Source organism: Phaseolus vulgaris, chromosome 1 (assembly GCF_051622355.1).
Source record: "Phaseolus vulgaris cultivar YP4 chromosome 1, ASM5162235v1, whole genome shotgun sequence".
In the NCBI taxonomy this organism is placed as follows: domain Eukaryota; kingdom Viridiplantae; phylum Streptophyta; class Magnoliopsida; order Fabales; family Fabaceae; genus Phaseolus; species Phaseolus vulgaris.
This window is the reverse complement of record NC_143498.1, coordinates 43,961,870-43,984,511: the sequence shown is the minus strand read 5'-3', so window position 1 is coordinate 43,984,511 and position 22,642 is coordinate 43,961,870. Positions and strand designations below refer to the sequence as shown.

Sequence of the window (22,642 nt, the reverse complement as noted above, 5' to 3'; positions counted from 1 at the left end):
TAAGGTTAGCAACAAATCATCAGTTACTTCCAAGATCGAGATTCAAGAATTCATTTCGTTCTCCAGTGATATTCGATATATCGAGATGCAAAGGTCAGAGAACTTGTACTGTTTTACTCATTTTTCATGATTGTTATTTTTTAAACTTTAACATTGAACGCCTGTCTCCCTAATTCTTTGGTTTTTAATTCTTATTGTATGCAAATAAATTTTACCTTTTGTAAATGTCACGTAATATTTCCTGATAATGAGATGGGTTGGGTTGCACCATTTTATATTATTAACCCTTTCATTCAATCCCTGAAACTGATAGAAATTGCATAAAATAAGATATTTTAGTTGATGTTGTTTTTAACTCATGTGCTTAATCTTCATTTTATAGGGTCTAAAGATAGGTGATCTATATGCCACAATCACACCTGTAGTGAAGTATCAGCTGCCCCCTGATGCTCTTCCAGCAAGTCCGGTAAGTATTAGCTTTGTCAAGAGATTAATAAGCTAATTTTAATTTATAGAGAAACTTATTTTATTTTTTCTTTCGTTTCTCGTACAAGTGTTTATAAAGAAAAGTTAGACTAAATAGGTTGTTCGTTTAAATGTTGTGTAATTTATTTTTCATGTAGTATTGGCCATCATGCAACGCTGTGTTGCTAGCCTGCTACTAGTACGTATGTAGTAAAATGTGCAAGATATATGAAGTTTTGCATAACATGGTGGTTCTATGTGTCTCAAATATGATTGTCAATACTTGTATGTTTTATTTCTGTCTCATTTATCATTACTCTTGATAGACTTTGGGCTTTGAAATTTATGGCTTCAATATTGTAGCCAAGTTTATATGGTGCCTAAGATCTTTCGACTAGATATGATAAATAAAAGTTTTTAGATTTACTATCTTCTGTTGATGATGTCTGCAACTTCTCTGACACAATAAAAACAACTCTGGGTTGAAGATTACGGTGCAAAATCAAATTGCCACTTGAATCTTAGCATATCTAATTATGCTCTTCCTGCAGGAAAAAGAGAGAAAATGGAAAAGAATAAAGGAAGGAAGCAGAACATGCAAGAAGATAGATGCAGATGGAAGAAGAAATGCTATAGATGTCTCGACATAGTTTGAAGAATATAGATGCAGATCGAACTGGAGTGCCACATAGAAAACCAACAAGCAGGGGTTTGTGATGTTGCAGCAGATGCTATCAGCAAGGCGAAAGCCTTTTATGAGTGTCACCAATTGACCTCAAATGCTTCTTCGATATAGTTGCTTCCATTGATTGTAGAATGGGTTTCAGTGACAAGCTAAGTATTGGAATAACTATTTGTGAATGGAAAGGTGAGATAAACAAGTATACTTAAAATATTGTTTTTATTTATTTTTTAAAAATTGAAAATGAATAACTTTAAACCCATTTTTATTTATTTAAGATATCGGATGTTAGAAATGGTGATCCATTACCAAACCAAAACATTGTAGGATCAAATGGAGAGAATAAAACAGATTAAAATATGTCTTGTTAAATGTGAAACAATTGTTATTTTGTAAATTTGAAGTTATCATTTTCATGCAATCAGTTTAGTATATTTTGAAATAACATCTGAACTTTGATCATTGGATGAATCAACTTTAATCTATAAATGAATGAATTCTTCTTCTATTATAATTTTGTGTGTGTATTATTGAATTATTAGTGTTTATGAAGTTTAATTAAATTATAAAATTAATTTGTGAAAACAGGGTTATGAGAACACATGTTTAATTATATAATTAAAACAAGGTTCAATTAAATTATAAAAACAAGTTGAATAGAATATTAAAATTTTTAAAACTTAATACTTGAATTACAATTATTGTAATTAACATAAAATAATTCACAATTTAATATATTAATGGCGATTACAAACGTTGCACTATAATGTATAAAGTAACATTTAAGTTTGTCGTTATTTATGCTTAAATTATTTTACCCATTTAGAAAATTACGACATTTATAACTAACATAAATTACACGCTTAAAACTGTCACATTTATAAGGTATTACATGGCACGTGTTGCAACGGTTCATAATAGACTGCCACAAGTCAGATCTATAGGGGTACACACATACATTATGAAGGTTATAAATGTCACTTTATACAAAAGTAATTGTCACCCCATACATTTTTTCTTGTAGTGATTTGTTTATCACATTAAATTTGTTTCTCACATGAAAAACAAAATTGATTACTTTAAACATTTTGAACAATATAACATGGAAACACAAACTCATTGACTAATAAAATTGACTACCTAAAACAACTTTGACTAACACAAAGCTCAAAATTACTAAAACTACTTAACTCCGCAGAAAGTTCATAGCAGATCATCACTTATTCCTACATAGGTCACCATTTACTTTGACTTACTACATTGACATTAAGATTAGATAATTGTACCATGGTGTCCTCCGCTGAGGTCACTTAACGCACACTTCATGCACCACCCCACATAAGAACAACACAAAGCTAAAAATTTTACAACTACTTAACTGCGAACAAACTTGGTAGCATGTCATCACTTATTCCTACATGTATCATCCCTCAATGTGTTTGTGACTAACTAACTAACTACATTAACAGTGAAATTATAAAACCTAACCTTCATGTCCTCCACTTGGGTGACATTACACACCTCATGCACTGCACTAGCCCATACAACAACAACACAACTCGACATTTCTAAAATTACTTAACTGAACAAAAAAGTTGGTAGTAGGTTACCACTTACTTCTACATAAGTCACCATTTACTCTAACTTACTACATTGGCACTAAGATTAAATAATTCCTCCATTGAGGTTAACTTGCAAACACCTTATGCATCACCCCACACAAGAACAACAAAGACCTTAAAATTTCTAAAATTACTTAAATGTGCAGAAACTTGTTATCAAGTCACCACTTATTCCTACACAGGTCATCACTTAATGTGATTATCACTGACTACATTAACAGTCAGATCAAAGAACTTGACCTTCATTTTCTCTACTGCAGTGACTTTATACACACCTCATGTACTACATTACTCCCACACAAGGAACAACACAAAGCTCGAAATTTCTAAAATTTCTTAAATTGTGTAGAAAATCCGTAGTAGGTCACCACCTGTTACTACATAAGTCACCACTTATTATAACTAACTACATTGACATTGAGATTAGATAATTGTACATTGGTGTCCTTCGTTGATGCTACTTTACATACACCTCATGCACCACTCCATACGAGAATAACACAAAGCTAAAAAAAAATTAAAACTACTTAATTGTGCACAAACTTGGTAGCATGTCACCACTTAGGTTGCCAATTCCATTTTTTTTTTCTTGCATAATTGCTTGTTTTGTTTGTATATTAGAGTTTGATTGAGATTAGAATGTGAAATTGTAGATGTGACAGATGTTGTAGAATTATATTGGTTTTGATTTGAATAAGTAAATTAATGTATTTGAATAGTGTGATGAATCACTTAAAGAGTAATGTTTGATGAGTATTGGTTGTTTGATTTTAATTTAGAGATATTGAATATATGGCATTATAAATTTGTAGAGTGGCTATATTAGATTAATTATCCAACTCCAATGTCACTTTTAATGTAATTAGTCACAATCAAATTAAGTGATGACCTATGTAGAAATAAGTGATGATCGACTATCAAGTTTTTACACAATAAAATAGTTTTAGGATAATATAATATTATTATAGTGGAAGTATACAAAATTTATTTCGTATTCAAATCAAACAAAGAAATAATAATTATTGTTTACTTACTGTTATTAACTTTCTAGTATAATATATTATTTTATGTAAGGCTAAATATTTATTTCTAGATTACGAATTATTAAGTTTAATAGAAAAAATAAACTACATATAAAAGAATAATACATATATATATATATAAATAAGTTTATTCCCTTATATATATATATAGTTATAAAATAATTAATTGAAAGTTTATTTCCTTTATAAAATGTATAGATTAGTTTATCCCCTTTACTGGTTATTTTTTAATTAATGGCTATCCTCAAATGATTAATACATGATATATTTCATATATGAACTCTTACTTAAAGGTAATAAGCTTAATTTTGCTAATTAGTTTCATGGTTAGACAATAATTTTGAGAATTATTTATTATTTTTTTATGCATCTAACATTATATTATTTCAAGACTAAAAAGATATTCTGCTGATAATTCTATAAATTTTATTATATAAATTATTTATATAATTTTATAACTTACACAATTATATTATATGAATTATGAAAATAATATATTTTATATAATTCAAAATAAGGAAGATATTTGAATATGATCAATTTTCCGCCATATGTATATATTATAATTAATTATAATATATGATGTATATAATTACGTTTTTTTTTATATTTTAAAATTTAACTTTAATAGATATTTGTAGCTATTTAAAATAGAATAAATAGTTGATTCAGTATAATAAATATTGATATATTTTATTTTTATACTAATAAAAAGATAGTCGTATGACAAAAATTCTAATTATTTTATTTAAATTTCATTAATGATACTTTAATTTAATTTATTTAAATTTTATTAATGATTAAGGTATTTGAATATGTGTTTTGTTATTTGGTAATAATAATTGTCACGTATCAATTTTTCACGTACTTTATATATATATATATATATATATTATTGTATATTTATATTTAATATTGTAATATGTACTGTATACAACTGTGTAGAGTAAATAATTATTATTTTTATTTATATTTATAAATTTAACTTTAATAGTTGTTTATATCTATTTAACTTTAATTGATCCAAATCTATTTTCTTATCTTTTTTTTGACTCGTTTAACCCAGCTTTGAAGGTTCCTGATTCTACTCAGTCTGTCACTAGCGAGGGTTTCTGAAGATGACGACGATACGCAGATTCTGTTGCAACGATCTTCTTCGCTTTTCCTCCGTCAATCTTGACCATCTCACCGAAACAGTAAGAGTTTTTTTGGTTCATTTCCATTCAATACGATACTGAATTGGATGGTGCCTTAATTTAATTGGTTTTTGGTTTCAGTTCAACATGTCCTTCTACATGACCTATCTTGCAAGATGGCCAGACTATTTTCATGTTGCTGAAGGTCCTGGAAATAAAATCATGGGTTACAGTGAGTCTTTGCCTTTTCTTTCTCACTCACCTAAATCACTATATGCCAAAGTTACTTAGGTTGAAATCATTTTCAAAATGAAAAATCTTGCAAAATTGAAGCAAGGAAGGGAGACAGGGTAATGAGTGTTGCTCTCAATAGCTTATTGGTGGCAGAAATTGATGGTTTAAACGCAAGTACGGGTTCAAGAATGACTATGTAGTTGTTCTAAAACACGATAATGATAATCTTCTGTTGCTTGCACCGGCTAATTCAATGTAGCTTATGTCTTCCTTACTAGTCTGATCAATGTGCCTAATTATGAATCAAGTCGCATGACAGTGGAATGCTAATGCTAGTATTATTGATGTAGTTATGGGTAAAGTAGAGGGGCAAGGAGAGTCTTGGCATGGTCATGTAACTGCAGTAACAGTTGCTCCTGAGTATCGCAGGCAGCAGTTAGCCAAGAAACTTATGAATCTGCTGGAAGAAATTAGTGACAACGTGTAAGACGTGCATATGTTTGATTTCTTTTAATATTCAAGTTTCTGAAACATTTCTTGTCCTCTTTACATGATCTTATTTAAATTTTCTTCTCCTGGTAGTTTTCTGGTAAATTGTGTATACTCTGTAATACATGATATCATGATACATAATCTTTCTCTTGTTGAAACTGCAAGAAATCTGTTGGAAATGAATAGCTGCATTTATAGGTTAGGTTCATGCATTCTTTTGGATTCATTTACCTAGGAAGTTGCTTGTGTATTTATTCTTGTTAACATAACATATATTCGATTCAGAAGTGCGTGTGTGTATAAATATATCTAATAATATAATATAATATAAAATATGCGACCATTTCACAAATTTAAGTCCTTCCAAATAATTAAATTTCTACTTATCACTTAAAATAGGTGGTAATTCAACAGTCAATTGAATCTTATGCAATGTTGTCTCATCTTAGAATAGAGGTCGTGGAAATCACAAAAGAGGAAGCGCATGGAGGAAGAAGTGGTTGTAATTTGCCACACTCAAGTCATTTCTTTCTCCCTTTCTTCATGTTATTCCCAAAGAGAAGGCAATACACATCTCTAAGTCTAAAAATGTGAGCAAAATTTTGGGAAAAAGTATAAAAAAAATATCTTCAATTAAAGGCTCCTAAGCTTTCTTAGTTGTCTTTTGCAACTAATTTGATAATAGTCAAAGTTCACGGAGAATTGATTCAAATTCCCTTAATCACATCATTCTACTACACATGTTCTCCAAAATGTTATCATTTCAATACCCTAGCTGTTGGAGCATGGGTTGTTGCTCTAACATTACATGAAGAATCGAGTGGTCATCTCCTATTCAACCCATCTGCTATGGAACTTCATCATCCAGAGATTGGGTATTCTATCCACCCTAATTCCTCATCCCATCCTATCTATGAAAGTTTTTACGACATTATTGTTTATCTCCTCCATATTTCTCATTTATATCTTCTATCATAGTTCAAAAAATGTGGTTAGGATGGAAACGAGTTATGATTTATGAATTGTAGGCTTTTTAAGTGCAGTGATATTTGGAAGTTATTCTCTTTTAGATAGATGTTGATTGCAAATTGGTGTATGGTATTAAAGTCGGTCCAAATAGAGAAGTTAATCAACTTGAGGTTACAATAGTTGCTCTAGGGTAAGACCCTAATATATGGTATTGACTTGGGATATATTACATCATTAGACATTAAAATTCCATTTCTTGAAGGGAAGTAGAAGAAGAATTTTATACTAAACTACCACTTGACTTTATGGAATTTGGTTTTGTTTGCGAACTTCAATGTTCTCTTTATGGGCTTAAACAACTTGTTGCTCAGGGGGAGTTTGGTTTGGTTTGTAAGTTGCGCCACTCTCTTTATGGTCTCAAGCAATCTCTCCGTGCTTGGTTTGGAAAATTTAGCTGTATTGTTCAATCCTTAGGGCTAAAACATAGTGAGGCAAACTAGTCATTTTTGTCATACCTCCCTTGGAAAATGTGTGTACTTAATTGTGTATGTTGATGATATAGTAATCACAAGGAATGCTGCTACTAAAATCTTTGAGTTAAGAAAACACCTGTGCCATTTTCAAACTAGGGATCTTGGAAATCCTATATATTTTTTTGGCATAGAAATAACTCAATCAAGGGATGGAGTTGTAATCTCTCAAAGGAAATATCCTCTTGACATACTAAAAGACACAAACATGATTGATTGCAAACCAGTGGATTGGCCCATGGATCCAAATCTGGAATTAATGGCAGCAGAGGGAGAGTTTTTCTTTGATCTAGAAAGATATAAAAGACTTGGAAAACTCATTATTACTAGACCATTTTGTCTTGTGCAGTTGGTGTTGTGAGTCAATTCATGCAAAATCCTTGTATTGATAACTCGAATGTTATCATTCATATTCTAAGATATCTCAAAAAGGCTTGAGGACAAAGACTATTTTATGAAGATAAAGGGAATGCCCAAATCTTTGGGTATTGTGACGTTGATTTGGTTGGTTCTCCTATGGATAGGCGTTCTACCACAAGTTATTGTGTTTTGCTTGGAGGAATATTATTTTGGAAGGACAAGAAACAAAATGTTGTTGCCCGATCATCTACTGAAGCTGAGTATAGAATAGAACAATGACATCCCTCACCTGTGAGCTTATATAGTAAAACAATTTCTACAAGAATTAGATTTTTGTGAGATTCAGCCAATGATGCATTGTGATAATCAAGCGACTTTCCGCATTGCTTCCAATCCAGTGTTCCATGAGAGGATTAAACACATTGAAATTAATTGTCATTTTATTCAAGACAAGTTGTTTAAGGAAATTTGTATTGCATTTGTCAGATCAAATGCTTAATTTGCAGATGTACTTACAAGATCCTTGAGAGGACCTTGGATTGAATATATTTGTTCCAAGCTTGGCACATACAATTTGTATACTCCAACTCGAGGGGAACTGTTAGATTAAATAGTCTTAAATATAATTTATATAATTTCATACTCTCTTTTCTTCCCTCTCATACATTATATTTGGTCTATCTAAAGAATACGTTGTATTTGGTCTATCTATAGTAGTTATAAATATGAGATCATGAGAGACGGAAAGACACACTCTAAATTTCAATTTTCTTTGTATTATAATCAAGTGCTTGTGTAATGTTGCTCAAAAGTGAGCCTCTCTCAAACAAACTAGTCATGATATGGTTTCTCTTGTTGTTGAAGCTCAAGCTGCAATGGAAGAGTTAAGAAGGTTCTTGGATGATGATTCATTGGAAGGAATGAGAAAGAAACTTGATAGATTGAGCATGGTGTTGATTCTTTGAACTTTGGAAGGAATAAGAAATAAACTTGATAGATTGTGACCAACTCCTAACTAGTCATGAAATGCCCTCAATGGATGGCCTGTTTATAGTTTCTTTTGTTTTTGAAGCTGAAGTTGCAATGGAAGAGTTAAGAATATTCAGGGACAATGATTCATTGGAAGGAATGAGAGAGAAACTTGATAGTTTGTGTATGGTGTTGATTCTATCAATTTTGGAAGGAATAAGAAAGAAACTTGATAGATTTGACCAACTCCTAACTGGTAATGAAATTCCCTCAATGGATGACTTGATTATTAGACATCTCCATGTTCCCATTAAAGTGAAAACAGAAAATTCAGTTGGGATTGTGGAAACTTTTGCAATGGTGTATATTAAAGGAAGAGGCAGTCATGAAGTTTGAGGAAGAGGAAGTAGAAGCGGTCGTCCTTAGTGTTCCTATTTCAAGTAGAAGTTTGTTACTCACTTTATGATTTTCCAAAAAAGATTGCAAACTTGTCAATCTAAAGTAAAGATTCTCAAAGATGATTATCAAGAATATCTTGAATGGAAAGCCATAAATCAAGTCCCAATCATCCTTTTCTCCTAGTGTTTCAATTGTTGATGTTTCTGAATCTGTTACTAATAAGGTCTATGGATTATTGACTCAAGTGCTTTTGATCACATAGTTGGTAATAATTCTCTATTTTCTTTTTTGTCACCTTTTAAATTTCCTCACCATATTACCCTAGCAAATGGGTCCAAAATTGCTTCCAAAGGAGCTGGTCATGTTTTCCTTTCTCCTTCACATGTTTGAATTTTGTTTTGTTTGTCCTTGATTATCCATTTAATCTTACCTTCAAAGTCAATTGTCAAAGTCCTCAAATTGTTCAATAATGTTGAATGTTGATTAGTTGGTAATAATTCTCTATTTTCTTTTTTGTCACCTTTTAAATTTCCTCACCATATTACCCTAGCAAATGGGTCCAAAATTGCTTCCAAAGGAGTTGGTCATGTTTTCCAAAAATTCACTTAGTTATTTGGGGTCCAAGTCATGTAACATCTTTTGCTTTCAAATATTTTATTCTAGTTATTGATGAATATTCTTGATGTACTGGAGTATACCTAATGAAAGATAGATCTAAACTTTTATCCATTTTTGTATCTTTTTTTAATGAGATCAAGAACCAATTTTTGGAAAAATAAGTACCAAAGAGTATTTTTCTTTTGAACTTTCTTTCTTCTTATCTTCAAAAGGCATCCAACAACAATCCACGTGTCCTCACAAACCTCAACAAAATGAAATAGCTAGAAAAAAGATAGGCATTTAGTGGAAGTTGCATGCATCTTAATGCTTAATGCAAATGTACCTTTACTTCTTAGTTATTGTTTTCTAATAAATAGGATGTCCTATCCACCCTTGAAAATAGAATTTCTCACTCAATTATTTTTCAAAATGAATATTTATTTCATGTTTCTCCAGAAGTTTTTGGGTCTATGTTTTTTTTTCATGATGTTTTTCTAGGTCAGGATAAAAATATCCATTAGGGCTACTAAATGTGTTTTCTTAGGTTATTCTTGCCTTCAGAAAGAAGATGAATGCTACTCTCCAAAGACTAGATGGTACTACATGTTGGCTAATGTTATGCTTTTGGAGATTCCTTTTGCATCTTTTGTACGATACACTACTTCAACACAACAAGTCTTATCCATTCCTTTTGTCCCTTTTGTACTACCTCTTCAAAAAGACAATCAACCTCATTCTCCTCCAACTAGTCCAATCGACGTGTTTTGTCTCCTCTACTCACATATCAATGTCAACCACATAGATTGGTCTAACCATACTTGAGGAGTCCCTTGAATTTTGTCCTTCACCACAACCACTCCTACATATCCTAATAATGATAATTTTGATTGGCCCATTGCTTTTAGGAGAGGTATTTGATCTACTCAAAACCCTCACCCTCATCCTATTTACCATTTTATGAGTTATATATCATAATTTATTTTCTTTGTATTTCTCCTTTGTTTCCTTGATATCTTCTCTTACTATTCCCAAGTGTTTATGGAGAACTTAATCATTTTGGATGAAGACAAACCATGATTATTAATGTAGACTCTTGAGCATAGTGGTACATGGGAGTTAGTTCATCTTTCTTCTGGAAAGAAACCAATTGGATTGAGTTTCAACAATGCAAGACATCGTATTGTTATTAGATTGTTGGAGAGAAACCAATCGATTAGTAGAATCATAGAGGCATTGCAAAAATATTTTGGGCCTTAATCCACAAGGAATTACAAGTTTTGAAGCACATGAGAGCTCAAAATATTGGTCTCTACTAACCGTCAAAGTAGAGCACAAAGCTGGAAATCAATTTTCTTCCACGGTTGAATTTGATTTGGTGGTACTCTACTCTCATCTTCTAAGTGATCATGAAAACCTTATCCAATGAACCAAAGTTCAATTCAGGCAGACAAGCACAAGTAATTTTTCCCATTTAATTTCTCTAAAGTTATAGGAGTCTCAAAAAAAGAAGAGATAGTTCATGAAGACATGTTGAAACAAGGTAGGGACACGACTAAAAAATGCTACAGAGAAATAATAGAGGGAACCCTAGGGTTTCAAAAGAGAGAAACATTGACCAACTCTAGACAACTCACCAAATAGTACCATAACAAAGGACAAAGGGCGGAAATGGGCTCAAAATACTTCTGTGAGTCAAAACGTGGTGGTTCGAAAGAATTATGACCATTGGAAGGTGGTGCATGTGACACACACACCTAGGTCGGTCGAGACTGCGATGGTGTGTGATGACGCATCAATCGGAATTTAGACGTGCACCACTGGGGTTGGGTTGCGCTCCTTGAGGCGCAATAGACCCAAGCATGAATAACAACTTTAGAAAAATACAAAAAATATAGAATGAATTTGAAAGGATGATTTTCCCTCTCTTATATAATGGGTCTCATTTTTATAATAACTTTTGGAGATGTCGGATACAATGTATGAGAGGGAAGAGAAGAGAATAGGAAAAAACATATTTAGGAACTACTTGCAGCACAAAGCAGACAACAACTTTTCAATAAAGTCTATTTAAGTAGCTGATAAAGCACTTGTTTAACCAAAATCTTTGAAATTTTAAAATACTTTTTGGTAGTGAAGTGACCCAATCAAGGGATGGAATCTCGGTTTTCCAAAAAGATGTAAGCATTAGACATACTTAGAGTAGAGGTGTGTTAGATTACAGATCCATTGATAGTCCCATGGATGCAAATTACAAATTGTTACCTAGTCATGGCCTTGTTCAGATCTTGAGAGATATCAAGTATTGGTTGAAAAGTTCATCTATTTCAAAATTACTTGACCTCACATTTATTTTGCAGTTGGACTAGTTAGAATATATGCAATCTACAAGCACCCGTGAACTTTTTTTGGATGAACTCCTTCAAGGATTGAAGTTTTGTGACATCTAGCAGAGAAAGCAGTATGTGATAAAATCAAGTAGTTGTTCATATTGCTTCCAACGTTCATGAAAGGCCAAATATAGAAATTGATAATCTTTTTGTTCAAGAAAAGTTTGTCTATAGAAATCTATTGGAAATTACTACATTTAAGCTTAGTTTCTTGTATTTTTTAAATTCATGTACTTAGAAAATTGCACCTGTATGTATTCCCCTTGTAAATATATGCAATGAATTCAGATATGACTTTTATTTTGCCCATCACATCTATAGTTTTGACTGGACTGTATAGTTTATTTTTATTTTCATATTTTATAAAGGATTATATTTATTATATATTCAAATCCTAAAATCTCAACTTCTCTATCACTGTGACTTTCCTTTTGTCCATTACATGGATAGTTTTGACTTGACTGCTTGTTATTTTTATTTGCATAATTTATAAAAGACGAATTGGAGCAGTGATTAAATGTGGTTTTTTTGTGTGTGGGGGTTGCTTTGTGTAACAAGACTCATGAATGGGATACTAGTTCTAGGAGATTAGGCCATCTCCAATGCAAGGGGGTCTTACCCTCAGGTTTATTTTACTTAAGTGGGTCCTACATTGCCACGTCATTTTAAGACCTTTTTCGCAAATTTTGCTCTAATGCAAAGTTCTTTTAAGATCCACATTTTTATAATTTTTTATTTACACTTCAATTTCTTACAATTTAAAAAATTAATTTATTACATTTTGTTAAGATTGAAAAATATTTTCTTAGTCTCAAGACCCAAGATCTTACTTAGACCCTGTCCATGCCACATCAACATGCTCCAATTGAGATTTCTTATAATACCTAAGTCTTAAACCTAAGACCCTGGCTATGACTCCTGCATTTGAAATGTCTTTAATGATGTTATGTTTGTGTGGATGCCTTGCCTTGTATTAATTAAGAATGTGAATTTTTCAGTGACAAGGCTTTCTTTGTTGATCTCTTTGTGAGAGCATCAAATGCGCCAGCCATCAAGATGTATGATAAGGTAATGTGAATTTCATTTCACAACTTAGACTTTCCATTTCTTTCTTATTATGTGGTTTCTTAAATATAAAGAAGGATAGGGAGATCTCTCAAGCTGTTACTTCTTTTACTCCTTGTTTACTTGTTTTATGTGCTGGTAAGATGGTTCCTGATGCTCCTTTTCTATTCCTCTTTCACTATATTATTTTTTTTTCTTTTAACAAATAAAACAATTGAAATAAGGGAATAAATGACTGCATGCTAAACTTTTATTTTTGTTATAATTATAAAAATAGCGAATTGATCCTGTATAATCAAGAATATTAAGATTATATATGTATTATTAGAAATATTTTTATTTATTCTCGTATCATATCTTTGTTAATAAAAGATATCAAATGTCCTCTATTTATTATATTGATTATTTTTTCTCAATACAAATAAAGCATTAGTGTTGTCCCAAAAACATGTAGTTTCAACACAATGTTTCTCTCTTTCCTAGAGTTTAACATGATATCTAGAGCTTTTTTCAAAACTGCATTGACCTAGTAGACCCAGTGCCTCTAGAGGATTCTTTTTCTGCGAACCTTTCTCGCATGTTTGCATTCATTGTTTCCATGTTGCTTACAAGTTTTTCGGTGACCTCCTTTTTCTCCGGTGAACACAATTGGGATCGCACCATGCCAATCTATCCAATCGTCAATGTGAGCCACCCATCCTAGTTTGGTGGTCCAATCTACTATTCCCTCTCCTTAGGTTTTTCTTTTTTTCTTTCCAACTTTCATGAAAAGAATGTCTTCCAACACCACATCAACCTCTAGAACAAATTCTCCTTTCTTTTCTAACCATATTGTTTGACAAGATGAACAAGTCTAACTATTCTACTTGAACTTCCAAAATCAGGTTATGGTTAAGTTCATTGGGTTACAAATCCCATCTCACTATTATGATTGAATCCATTCCTACAAAAAATTGAGAACAATGGATAAAGATTGATACCCAACTCTCTAGTGTCATTAAATTCATTATTCATACCTCAAATTTAGTTTTTCTCTCCATGAGATGTGTGCATCAGTTTGGAGTGAGGCCCATGCCCATTATACCAATAACACAACATTTGTATGGTGTGTGCCAAAATCCCTTAACACTTCTTGCCCAACGAAATTTTGAGGGTCTTATCTCCACTTCTTTTGGGCGAATTCATGCTGCCTTACATGATTTTAGTTACCTCCTTCCACGATATGTGGATATGAAGAAGGAACTTAAGAACCGTAGTACGTTCTTTATGACCTTTGACTTGTATGGCTTGCCACAAGAATATACTGCTACCTGTCATAAGATTTTGGGATTACCAATACACCCTATTGACTTCCGCATTATTTGAGCTCCTCCATGTTCCTCAAAAAATAAACAGGAGACACATACTTCGTCTGTAGGGGATAACAATACTGTTGCCTCACGTAGTAATAATTATGGGCGTTCTCGCAAACGTAGTTCTAAGATCATCCAAAATGTGAATATTGCCACCGCATTGGATATATACAATTGATAGGTGTTGGAAGCTGCATGGGAAACCCTCTCGTTCACACTATTGCTAGACATTCACTTGTTGCTCTTGTACTATTGGTTGATCTATCTTTGATTGTGTAGCAGTTGTGATGCACTGATATGTTCATCAAGCTAGTGTATCGGTGTCGAGGATTTATTTGACACAAATACGTTTAACATATGTGTATGTAAAGTGTCAACAATTAAAAATAAAAAGTGCTTAAAAAGTGTTTAGAAGTTAACACGGTTGCTTATTGGTGTACAACTAATAATCCTGTTTTATGAATTTGCATTGTCCTTGGGGTTAAACCTTGTCAACTCTAATGAATAGTGTTCTTTCTAGAGTTGTCTTCTTCCTAGACAAATTTCTAGACTCCTCCTAGAAGTGTTCATCCAACCTCACTCTAGAAACTAAGTGTTGGCCTAACCTCACTTAGATTCATCTCATATTTTTGTCTCTTGCAAAATTTCTACAATTCTTTATGCTTCCGCTATCATTCATCTTCCGTTGAAGAAATCCAAATAAAAAACATTGAAGAAGATCTACACATGAGATGCAAAGCCGAATTGCATCATATGGTTGACATATTCACTAAGTTTTTGAGAGGACCAATAATTAGCAAGCTGAGCACATACAACTTATATATTAGAATTATAGAAATAAGAAACCAATCCTATATAATTAAGAATATGTAGATTATATATGTATGTATTATTAAAAACATTTTTATTTATTTCCTCATCATATCTTTGTTATTAGAGGATATCAAATCTCTATTTATTGTGTTGATTCTTTTTTCTCAATCTAAATAAAGACCCATGTTGTCTTACTAATACACGGTTTTATCTCAATCTTTATCTCTTAAGAGTTTAATAATTTCATAAATTTGACACAAGATAGATCGTGTAACTTTCCCAAATTACTTAATTTCAACGCTTAGCAAAACTTAGACCGTCATTTATTGTTTTTCCTGTCATTTTCCCTCATACTTCTGGAAGAACACTTCGTGGCTTTTAATATAATAATAAAGTTAGTAATCTAAGAAAGCTAATGTTGGAAAGCTGTCTTAATTATATCATCCTTAATCTGCCTTAATTGCAGCCTCGAGAGTGTGTTTAGTTTCACGTCGGATAAAGACTTAACAAATAGCATCAAATGGCATATTGAACCTCAAAAACTCAGGTTCAATTCCTGGGTTGAAAAATCTTCAAAAGTTCTCCTCTAGTTTTGAAATCTTGACAATATAATGAGTTACTGTAAAATCCTTTTACCCAGTGTTGCTCAAGGTGTATTGTGGGATTAACCTTTTGATTTTAACCCCTTTCATTATGAAGCAAAGGGCTCGCTTAAATATAAAACCTAGGAGATATTATTTTCCATGAGATTCTAGTGGTAAATATAAAAGTCTAATCTTGGACATAATTAATATCATGTTTGTTGTAGTTGTATATCATAATTTTATACTATATTGTTGTGGACACACGTTCTAAAGACGTAGAAAACCACACCTCAATGATAAAAAACGAAGAAGCTATAAAACAGCTTCTGGAGAGGCAGATATTTACGTCTGTCATGTGTAACCAAGGACAGGGTTAAACTTTAAAACCTGTGATATGACAACTTTTTTGCAACTTTACTCCTAAGTCATTTGATTCTTGCTAAAATTGCAATGCATGTATGCCTTACTCCTACTTAAACCAAAACCTTTTGATTTCTCAATCAAAACTACATCATCAACATAAAGCATGCAATTAGGGATAGTCTTTTGAATGTCCAAGATTAGATTAAAAAACAAAATTATATCAACCGCAAAAAATATGCAATTGGGGATAATATTTTGTATGCCCTGGGCATCCAAATCTATATTAAAATGTAGGGGCTTAAGGCTGAGTTTCGAAGTAATCCTATCTCTATAAGAAAGTTTAGTTTTGCCTCTTGGAGTTTTCACTTTTCACCTCTTGGAGATCGTACGTTTGAGTCATGCTGAAGTGGAGTATATATGATTATAGGAGAAATGTAAATTAATTATATCAATACTTTAGAAATATAATGTCTTGTTTATATCTTTGGATAGGGGATTGCCGTATGTTGGATTAGGGTTTATTTCTTACATTAGGATTTCTTCAGTCTAAAATTGGAGTTACTAACTACTTTCCTGATTGACATCATAGCTTGGCTATGTGGTTTATCGACGGGTGCTACGCTACTATTCTGGGGAAGAAGATGGTTTAGGTATGCTTTTAAGTTCTTGGTTTTTATTTTGCTTCTACTCTGTTTTAACAAAACACGTGCTGCTATTTATCCATTATCATTTTATGCTTTGTTTTTAGATATGAGGAAGGCTTTGTCTCGTGATGTTGAAAAGAAGTCCATTATCCCTCTTAAAAGGCCAGTGACTCCTGATGAATTAGAGTATGATTAAATGTGGTTTTCATGCAGCTCCGTTGCATGAGCTTATTGTGTCTCAAAGAAAAATATATTTATTTGGTATTTATGCTAATTGATTTACATTTTGTTTAATTATCCGAGTTCATAACCAGTTATATTTTTCAAGATTAAGTAGTGGGATGTAATCTATTAAAAGTTAATCTTGCTCTACTAGAATTTTGACCAATGTTTAGAAGTAATCCCTGTTTATACTTTTGATGGTTTGTCAACTTGAAAGGAATTGATCATAATACTATTGGAACTTGGAAGGCTTAGTAAAATATAAAATGATCCTAGAAGATAATCAAGCTAGTAACACGAATAAGATTCTTAGGTCTATACGTCATCGATCTTTGACAGTTTTAGTTAGTACTGCATTTACTCTTTTTTTTTAAAAATCTCGTAGTTAAATAGTTAAATATCACATGCACATGTCATTGAATTAGATTAAAATGATCAAATCAATGAGACTAATTTTATCTGTTCTTCTCTCCAGAAATTACTGACCTCGTGGTTTCTGGTTTTTCCATCTGTACCTGCCTCAAGGGTCCTTAAGGCAGAGTCGGAATCAGATCCATTTTTAGAAAGAAAATAATCTACGACTTGTGCTTTTTTGTTGACACTACTGGATAGTCTCACTCATTCTTAGTTTGGAATAGAAATTGATCCATGACCTATGCTTTATCTTTACCTTATCCTTTTGGTTTTGGGTGCTGAATCTCTCCATCATGTCCTTATCACTTGGGTTATGCTCGAGTAGTATCTAGATTACGCATCTGCTGGTAGTGGACAAAGAATATTATAAAGACTATCATGAGATTACAATGATCAGGAAATTTCAGGACTTAATATGCACATTTGTGGGTAATATTTGTATGTGCCTTGCATCACACAAACCGATTGAAAAGGAATATATACTATGAATCTATTTGAAGGCAAACTGTTTAGCCTGGCCGTTGGCAGTAGTTGCATTGGTGGGCTTACTGTTCTGGCTTTAGTGCTATTTGTGGGCCATGTACAAAACTAGATGCCTATTTGGAATACGTGATATCAAGATCCATGGTTCATTGTCGCAAGCGTAAAAATGATTTAAGCTGTTTGAAATAATTTCGTGAAACTCCTCATATGAATGGTGCATGCAACTCTATGACATGCGCTGGTGATCGGCAAATAAACATTAGGCACCAGCGACCTTTGTTTTGTGACATTAACGAAACATCTTGAGTTTGAAGGCAAAATTGGGCGATTTAGATTTTAACATGGTTTCAACAGAATAACATGGATTAAAATTATTGTATATTAAAAAAGGAATGGCCAAAACAAAGAGCCATATTTAACCTCTGCCGTGTCGTTTGTTTTTTCTCAGAAATACTAATTGGCGGACCAATCAATTGCACTGCATGTACGATGAACAGTACAGCTGTGTTACATACGTGAGCCCAGCCACTTGTTTACATTTTTAGGCCTACAAGACATGTTTTGAGTCGTTTCATTGTGCACACGGTTCTTGACAAATGACAAATAACCTGTCCAACTGTGTTATATTGATGCGCAAGGATTGTATTGAATGTCAGTGAACAGTCTAATTGTGCCATATTGGTGGTGTCCACTTTTACTTTGTTCGATCACAGGGACACATTTGAGCCGTTCCATCATACACAGCCTCTTGATAAATAAACAATTTCCAGAGTTTCTCATCTTTTAAGATCAAAGTATTATTGATCCAAGAAAACTACTTTATTCAGATCGGTGGATGCTTTGGACGAGATAGGGATTTCCTCCTTCAAAGACATTATTGGGCTCATAATCTAGGTAGTGCTACTGTTGGAGCAGTGGTCTAAATTACCTCTGAAGACAAGTTTTGTTTCACATGAGTCTTCAGTGGATCAAACAATCCATTGGTTATGTGGTCCACTAAAATTCCCCCCTTTTCGTGTTCTTCTTAGGTAGAAGTGTAGGCCTATTTTTTTAACTCATCTCATGGCTTAAGAACCCAAAAGGGATTAAAAAAACTCTAAATTTTCCTTATGTCTGTATCCTCCTATTCACAGATGTTGGTGGACCAAGGTACCTCAGATTGGTTAATTAAAAGGTACCTGATATTGCTGGACCAGCTAGTGAGAGAACCCAACAATAGACAAAGATGGGCCACTACCGCATGCATGTTTCCTTCTCACACAACATGTAAACAGGCTAGAAAGGAGTTGGAGAAGAGAAGAAAAATGAAAAGATGAGGTAGAAAAAAAGCGTTGGGAAAAACTAAAAAGATAGAACAATGAAGGGTTAAACTAAGTAGTGGTGAATTGACCATTCAAAAAAAAAGTAGTGGTGGGACGTGCCTTATGTCCATCGTGGGATATATTGTACCAAAACCAAAGATTGAAGAAAGTGACAGTGTGTGGTTGGAGGGGCATTACCAAAATGGGTTACACTCCAAACACTATCACTCCCCAACTTTTCCATCTAGATACTGATATGATGTCAAATCTGAGGATTCTTCTTCTTCTCTGGTTGAAACCTCCACCTCTATCTCTTGGTCTTCTTCACTATCTCTCTACAGGCAACTGATTTTGCAGTTGTTTCTGAACAGTTGCTTCTTTTTCCATGGCAAACACATGCAGGCCTCATGATGCCACCCATGAATTGCTGGGTGTGTCATGTGTGATCAAGTTGGGGATATACTTGAATTAGGATTATGGGGACCTCACATCGATGTGTGCACTTGCTATATCAAGATACTGAGCCCACAATCCTGTCACCTTCCAGGGCATTTCACTTTAGGTGAGTGATTAGAATGGACGACCAAGTGGAGCCCTGAGTTCTCTCTGTGCTACATGTTGACATGCTTCATTGGCTACTCTCTTTCACAACTCACTTATGTCTTCTAAAATCTCTAACCTTTATGGGAATACCTTTTCACCTATTTTATCTTTACAATTTTTTCACACATTTTCATGCAACAACAACTATATTACAATAAACACTGTTAAGCCTTCCATGGATATCAACTTTTAGACTCTACTCTTACCCTGATAAAATAGTGTGAAATTCTTCCATGGATGCTCATATTTTTGTCTTTTAATCAATCACACTTTAATTATATATGAAAATATTAATTGAGATACAATTGCAATTCGATTAAAATAATATTCAAAGATTAAATACTCCAAACGCTACAATAAGCTTTTCCAGCAGTAAATTTATACACTTCTAAGTTCAACGTGATAGTGATGTATACCTCTCATGTGTCAATTTCTGAAACTCATTATCTTGTTTCAACAACAACTCTTGTGATGTACGTCTCATGTAGTACTAAAATAAGTCAAGGCTTGAGTGTAATAGTTGGAAAGAAATATAGATAAATGTTCATTAAGTTTCAACAAAATTTTATTTTTAATATATATAAGCCACCATGGACTCTCTCTCTCTCTCTCTCGCCTTTGTTCTCCCTCTCCCGCAGATCACTGGAGTTGCCAGAGACCACAACGTGAGTGACCTTCGTGACTTTGGCCATGTGCTCATTGGAAGCGTTGTGCAAGCTACCGATGTGTCTAGCCCTAGCGTTGTGAGAATTTGGTTGCTTGTCTCAGTGGAGAAAGAAGAAGGAAAGGGGAAGTGGAAAAGCGGAGAGTAAAAAGGTGGTGTCGTCGTTAAAATTTGTCTCTGACGACGTTACATGACGAAGGAGCATACGAGGATCTTCTGCGCACACAGACATGCAGCAAAAGCTGCTGCTGGTGCGATTCTCGAGACTCTAAAAACACAATTTTACAATTTCTTCTTAAATCTTCCTAATTTCATTCTTCACACCAGCAACTTTCCATTACCACTTCAAACAAACAAAACATAAATCACTTCAATTTTTCAAAACATAAGGACCGTAATTGGCTGATGAATTTTTTATCCCTAATGGAACTGATTTTATTAATTTTTCATTCCGTAATCTAATATGTATTTTAATAAGGATGTAAAAAGAACACAGTAGTGTCACAGAACATCGTACGTAAAAAACATTTGATCGAGTGGAATACAAACTATATCTGAAATACATTGGACCAAAAGTAAATAAGATATCAGAGTCCGCATTTCTCGGATGCCGAATAGTAGTTTTGCAGTGACGCAACACAATGGTCAAAACGATTTTGATTCCAATTTAATTTGCTAAAAATTTATCATTTTTAAATATATTTTGTCCAACCTAGTCATACTAATTTTAATATTATTAGTTTTTATCAACCACACTGCATTCCTTTTAAAAAAAACCGCATACTCTAAAGAAGTTTTTTAATATAATAATTTACTATCTTGAAAAAAATTATCTCAATCAATTGTTTATCAAAATAAAATAAAAGAAATTAAGTTTCACGTTATTTTGTGAAGTCTTAATTTAATTTTTATAAATTTAAAAATATTATTTTATTTTTAAGACTTCTTTTTAATTTGACTCCATACAAGAATTTTTACATACACTTTAATTATTGATAATATATATATATATATATATATATATATATATATATATATATATTGTACCGATCAGTCCTCGGTCATCGACTCTAGAGACTAACCTCAGACATTGCACACCGGTGCTTGATAGCAAAGATGGACCACGCAAGATGGGTCCCAGATACGCATATCAGGGTGTTGGTCAGTCTTCGGACATCAGTACCATGGATCTCGACATTGGAGATCGACGTCAGACCTCGCCAAAAGAGGGAGAGATCGAACGTCGACGGTCATAACATTTATATTGGGCCACGTAAGATGGGTCCCAGAATTACACAGTTATCAGTTGAAAACATCAGATATGAGGAAAGCTTAAGTCACGAGGGATCCATGCAAGTGGTGTGTATAGCGCATTCAGGCGAGACATGAGTAAATAGCTCCTGGAAGCACTAAGGCCCCATTAGGTTTAGGGTTTTCGAAGGAAGTCGCATGCATGACACGTGAATAGTTTGGGCATCCGCAAAACATATGACCCCAGAGACTTGGTGCACAAGTTGGTACCTAGGCGACCATTCTGTTAGTCGTTGCACTCCAGTTAAGGGAAGTTCCATATGCCAGATTACGCTAAGATTACGTTATAGCTGCGCAGAGACATTCTCCAAGGAACCCTAGACATGGGTAAAGGAACAAAGGTAAACCCTAGTTTCAACCTATATAAAGGGTGCTAAGAGCCCTAACAAGGTAAACAGTTTCTAAGACTGAAATTACTTTATACACTTAGTGTTTCTTTGCCCTTATACTGACTTAAGCGTCGGAGTGCAAACGGCCGTCAAGGCGCCTTTTGTCTTTGCAGGTGAGAGATTCTTCAACCACGGAAGTTCGATTCTCAGGCGGAGATAGGAGGGCTAAAGGCTACCGTTCGAGTCAACTGGCGAGAACATTTGGCGTCCACCGTAGGGCCCGATAAAACAAGGTCTCACTCGCAATCGTGTTGAGAGTTTTACCAACGATATGAGGAGTACGAGGCAAGGATCTACTGCGGCTTCAGGTGTCGTGCCCCCTAGAGGGGACAATGTCACCATGCAACAACTCATGGAGACCATGCGCGCCCTCCAAGAGGCGGTGGCGTCATCTAGGGTTGAAATAGCCGCATCACAAGCGAACAACGAAGAACTGCACAAAACCAATGACGAACTGCGCAGAGATTTGCAACAAGCAGGGGAGCGCGCGGTGGATGAGCGTGTCCCACCCATACCACTCAGGGCATGTCCCATGTCGTTCTCTCA

The 22,642-nt window shown here is 33.6% G+C and overlaps 1 protein-coding gene across 2 annotated transcripts; it reads left to right on the top strand.

The window, feature by feature from the left end:
- The first annotated feature begins 4,822 nt into the window (after nt 1–4,822).
- LOC137814222 (Acyl-CoA N-acyltransferases (NAT) superfamily protein) lies at nt 4,823–17,127 on the top strand. Of its 2 annotated transcripts, XR_016521354.1 has the most exons (7): nt 4,838–5,008; nt 5,090–5,180; nt 5,533–5,665; nt 11,859–11,959; nt 12,887–12,956; nt 16,655–16,715; nt 16,814–17,127. XR_016521354.1 is itself a non-coding variant. In XM_068616821.1 (6 exons), exons 1-6 carry the CDS (start codon nt 4,931–4,933, stop codon nt 16,903–16,905), a joined length of 525 nt encoding a protein of 174 aa, XP_068472922.1. In that variant the 5' UTR covers nt 4,823–4,930; the 3' UTR covers nt 16,906–17,127. The 2 variants fall into 2 exon arrangements, 1 of the variants encoding a protein (XP_068472922.1); XM_068616821.1 differs by lacking the exon at nt 11,859–11,959 and having other exon boundaries at nt 4,823–5,008.
- Nucleotides 17,128–22,642: the final 5,515 nt, after the last annotated feature.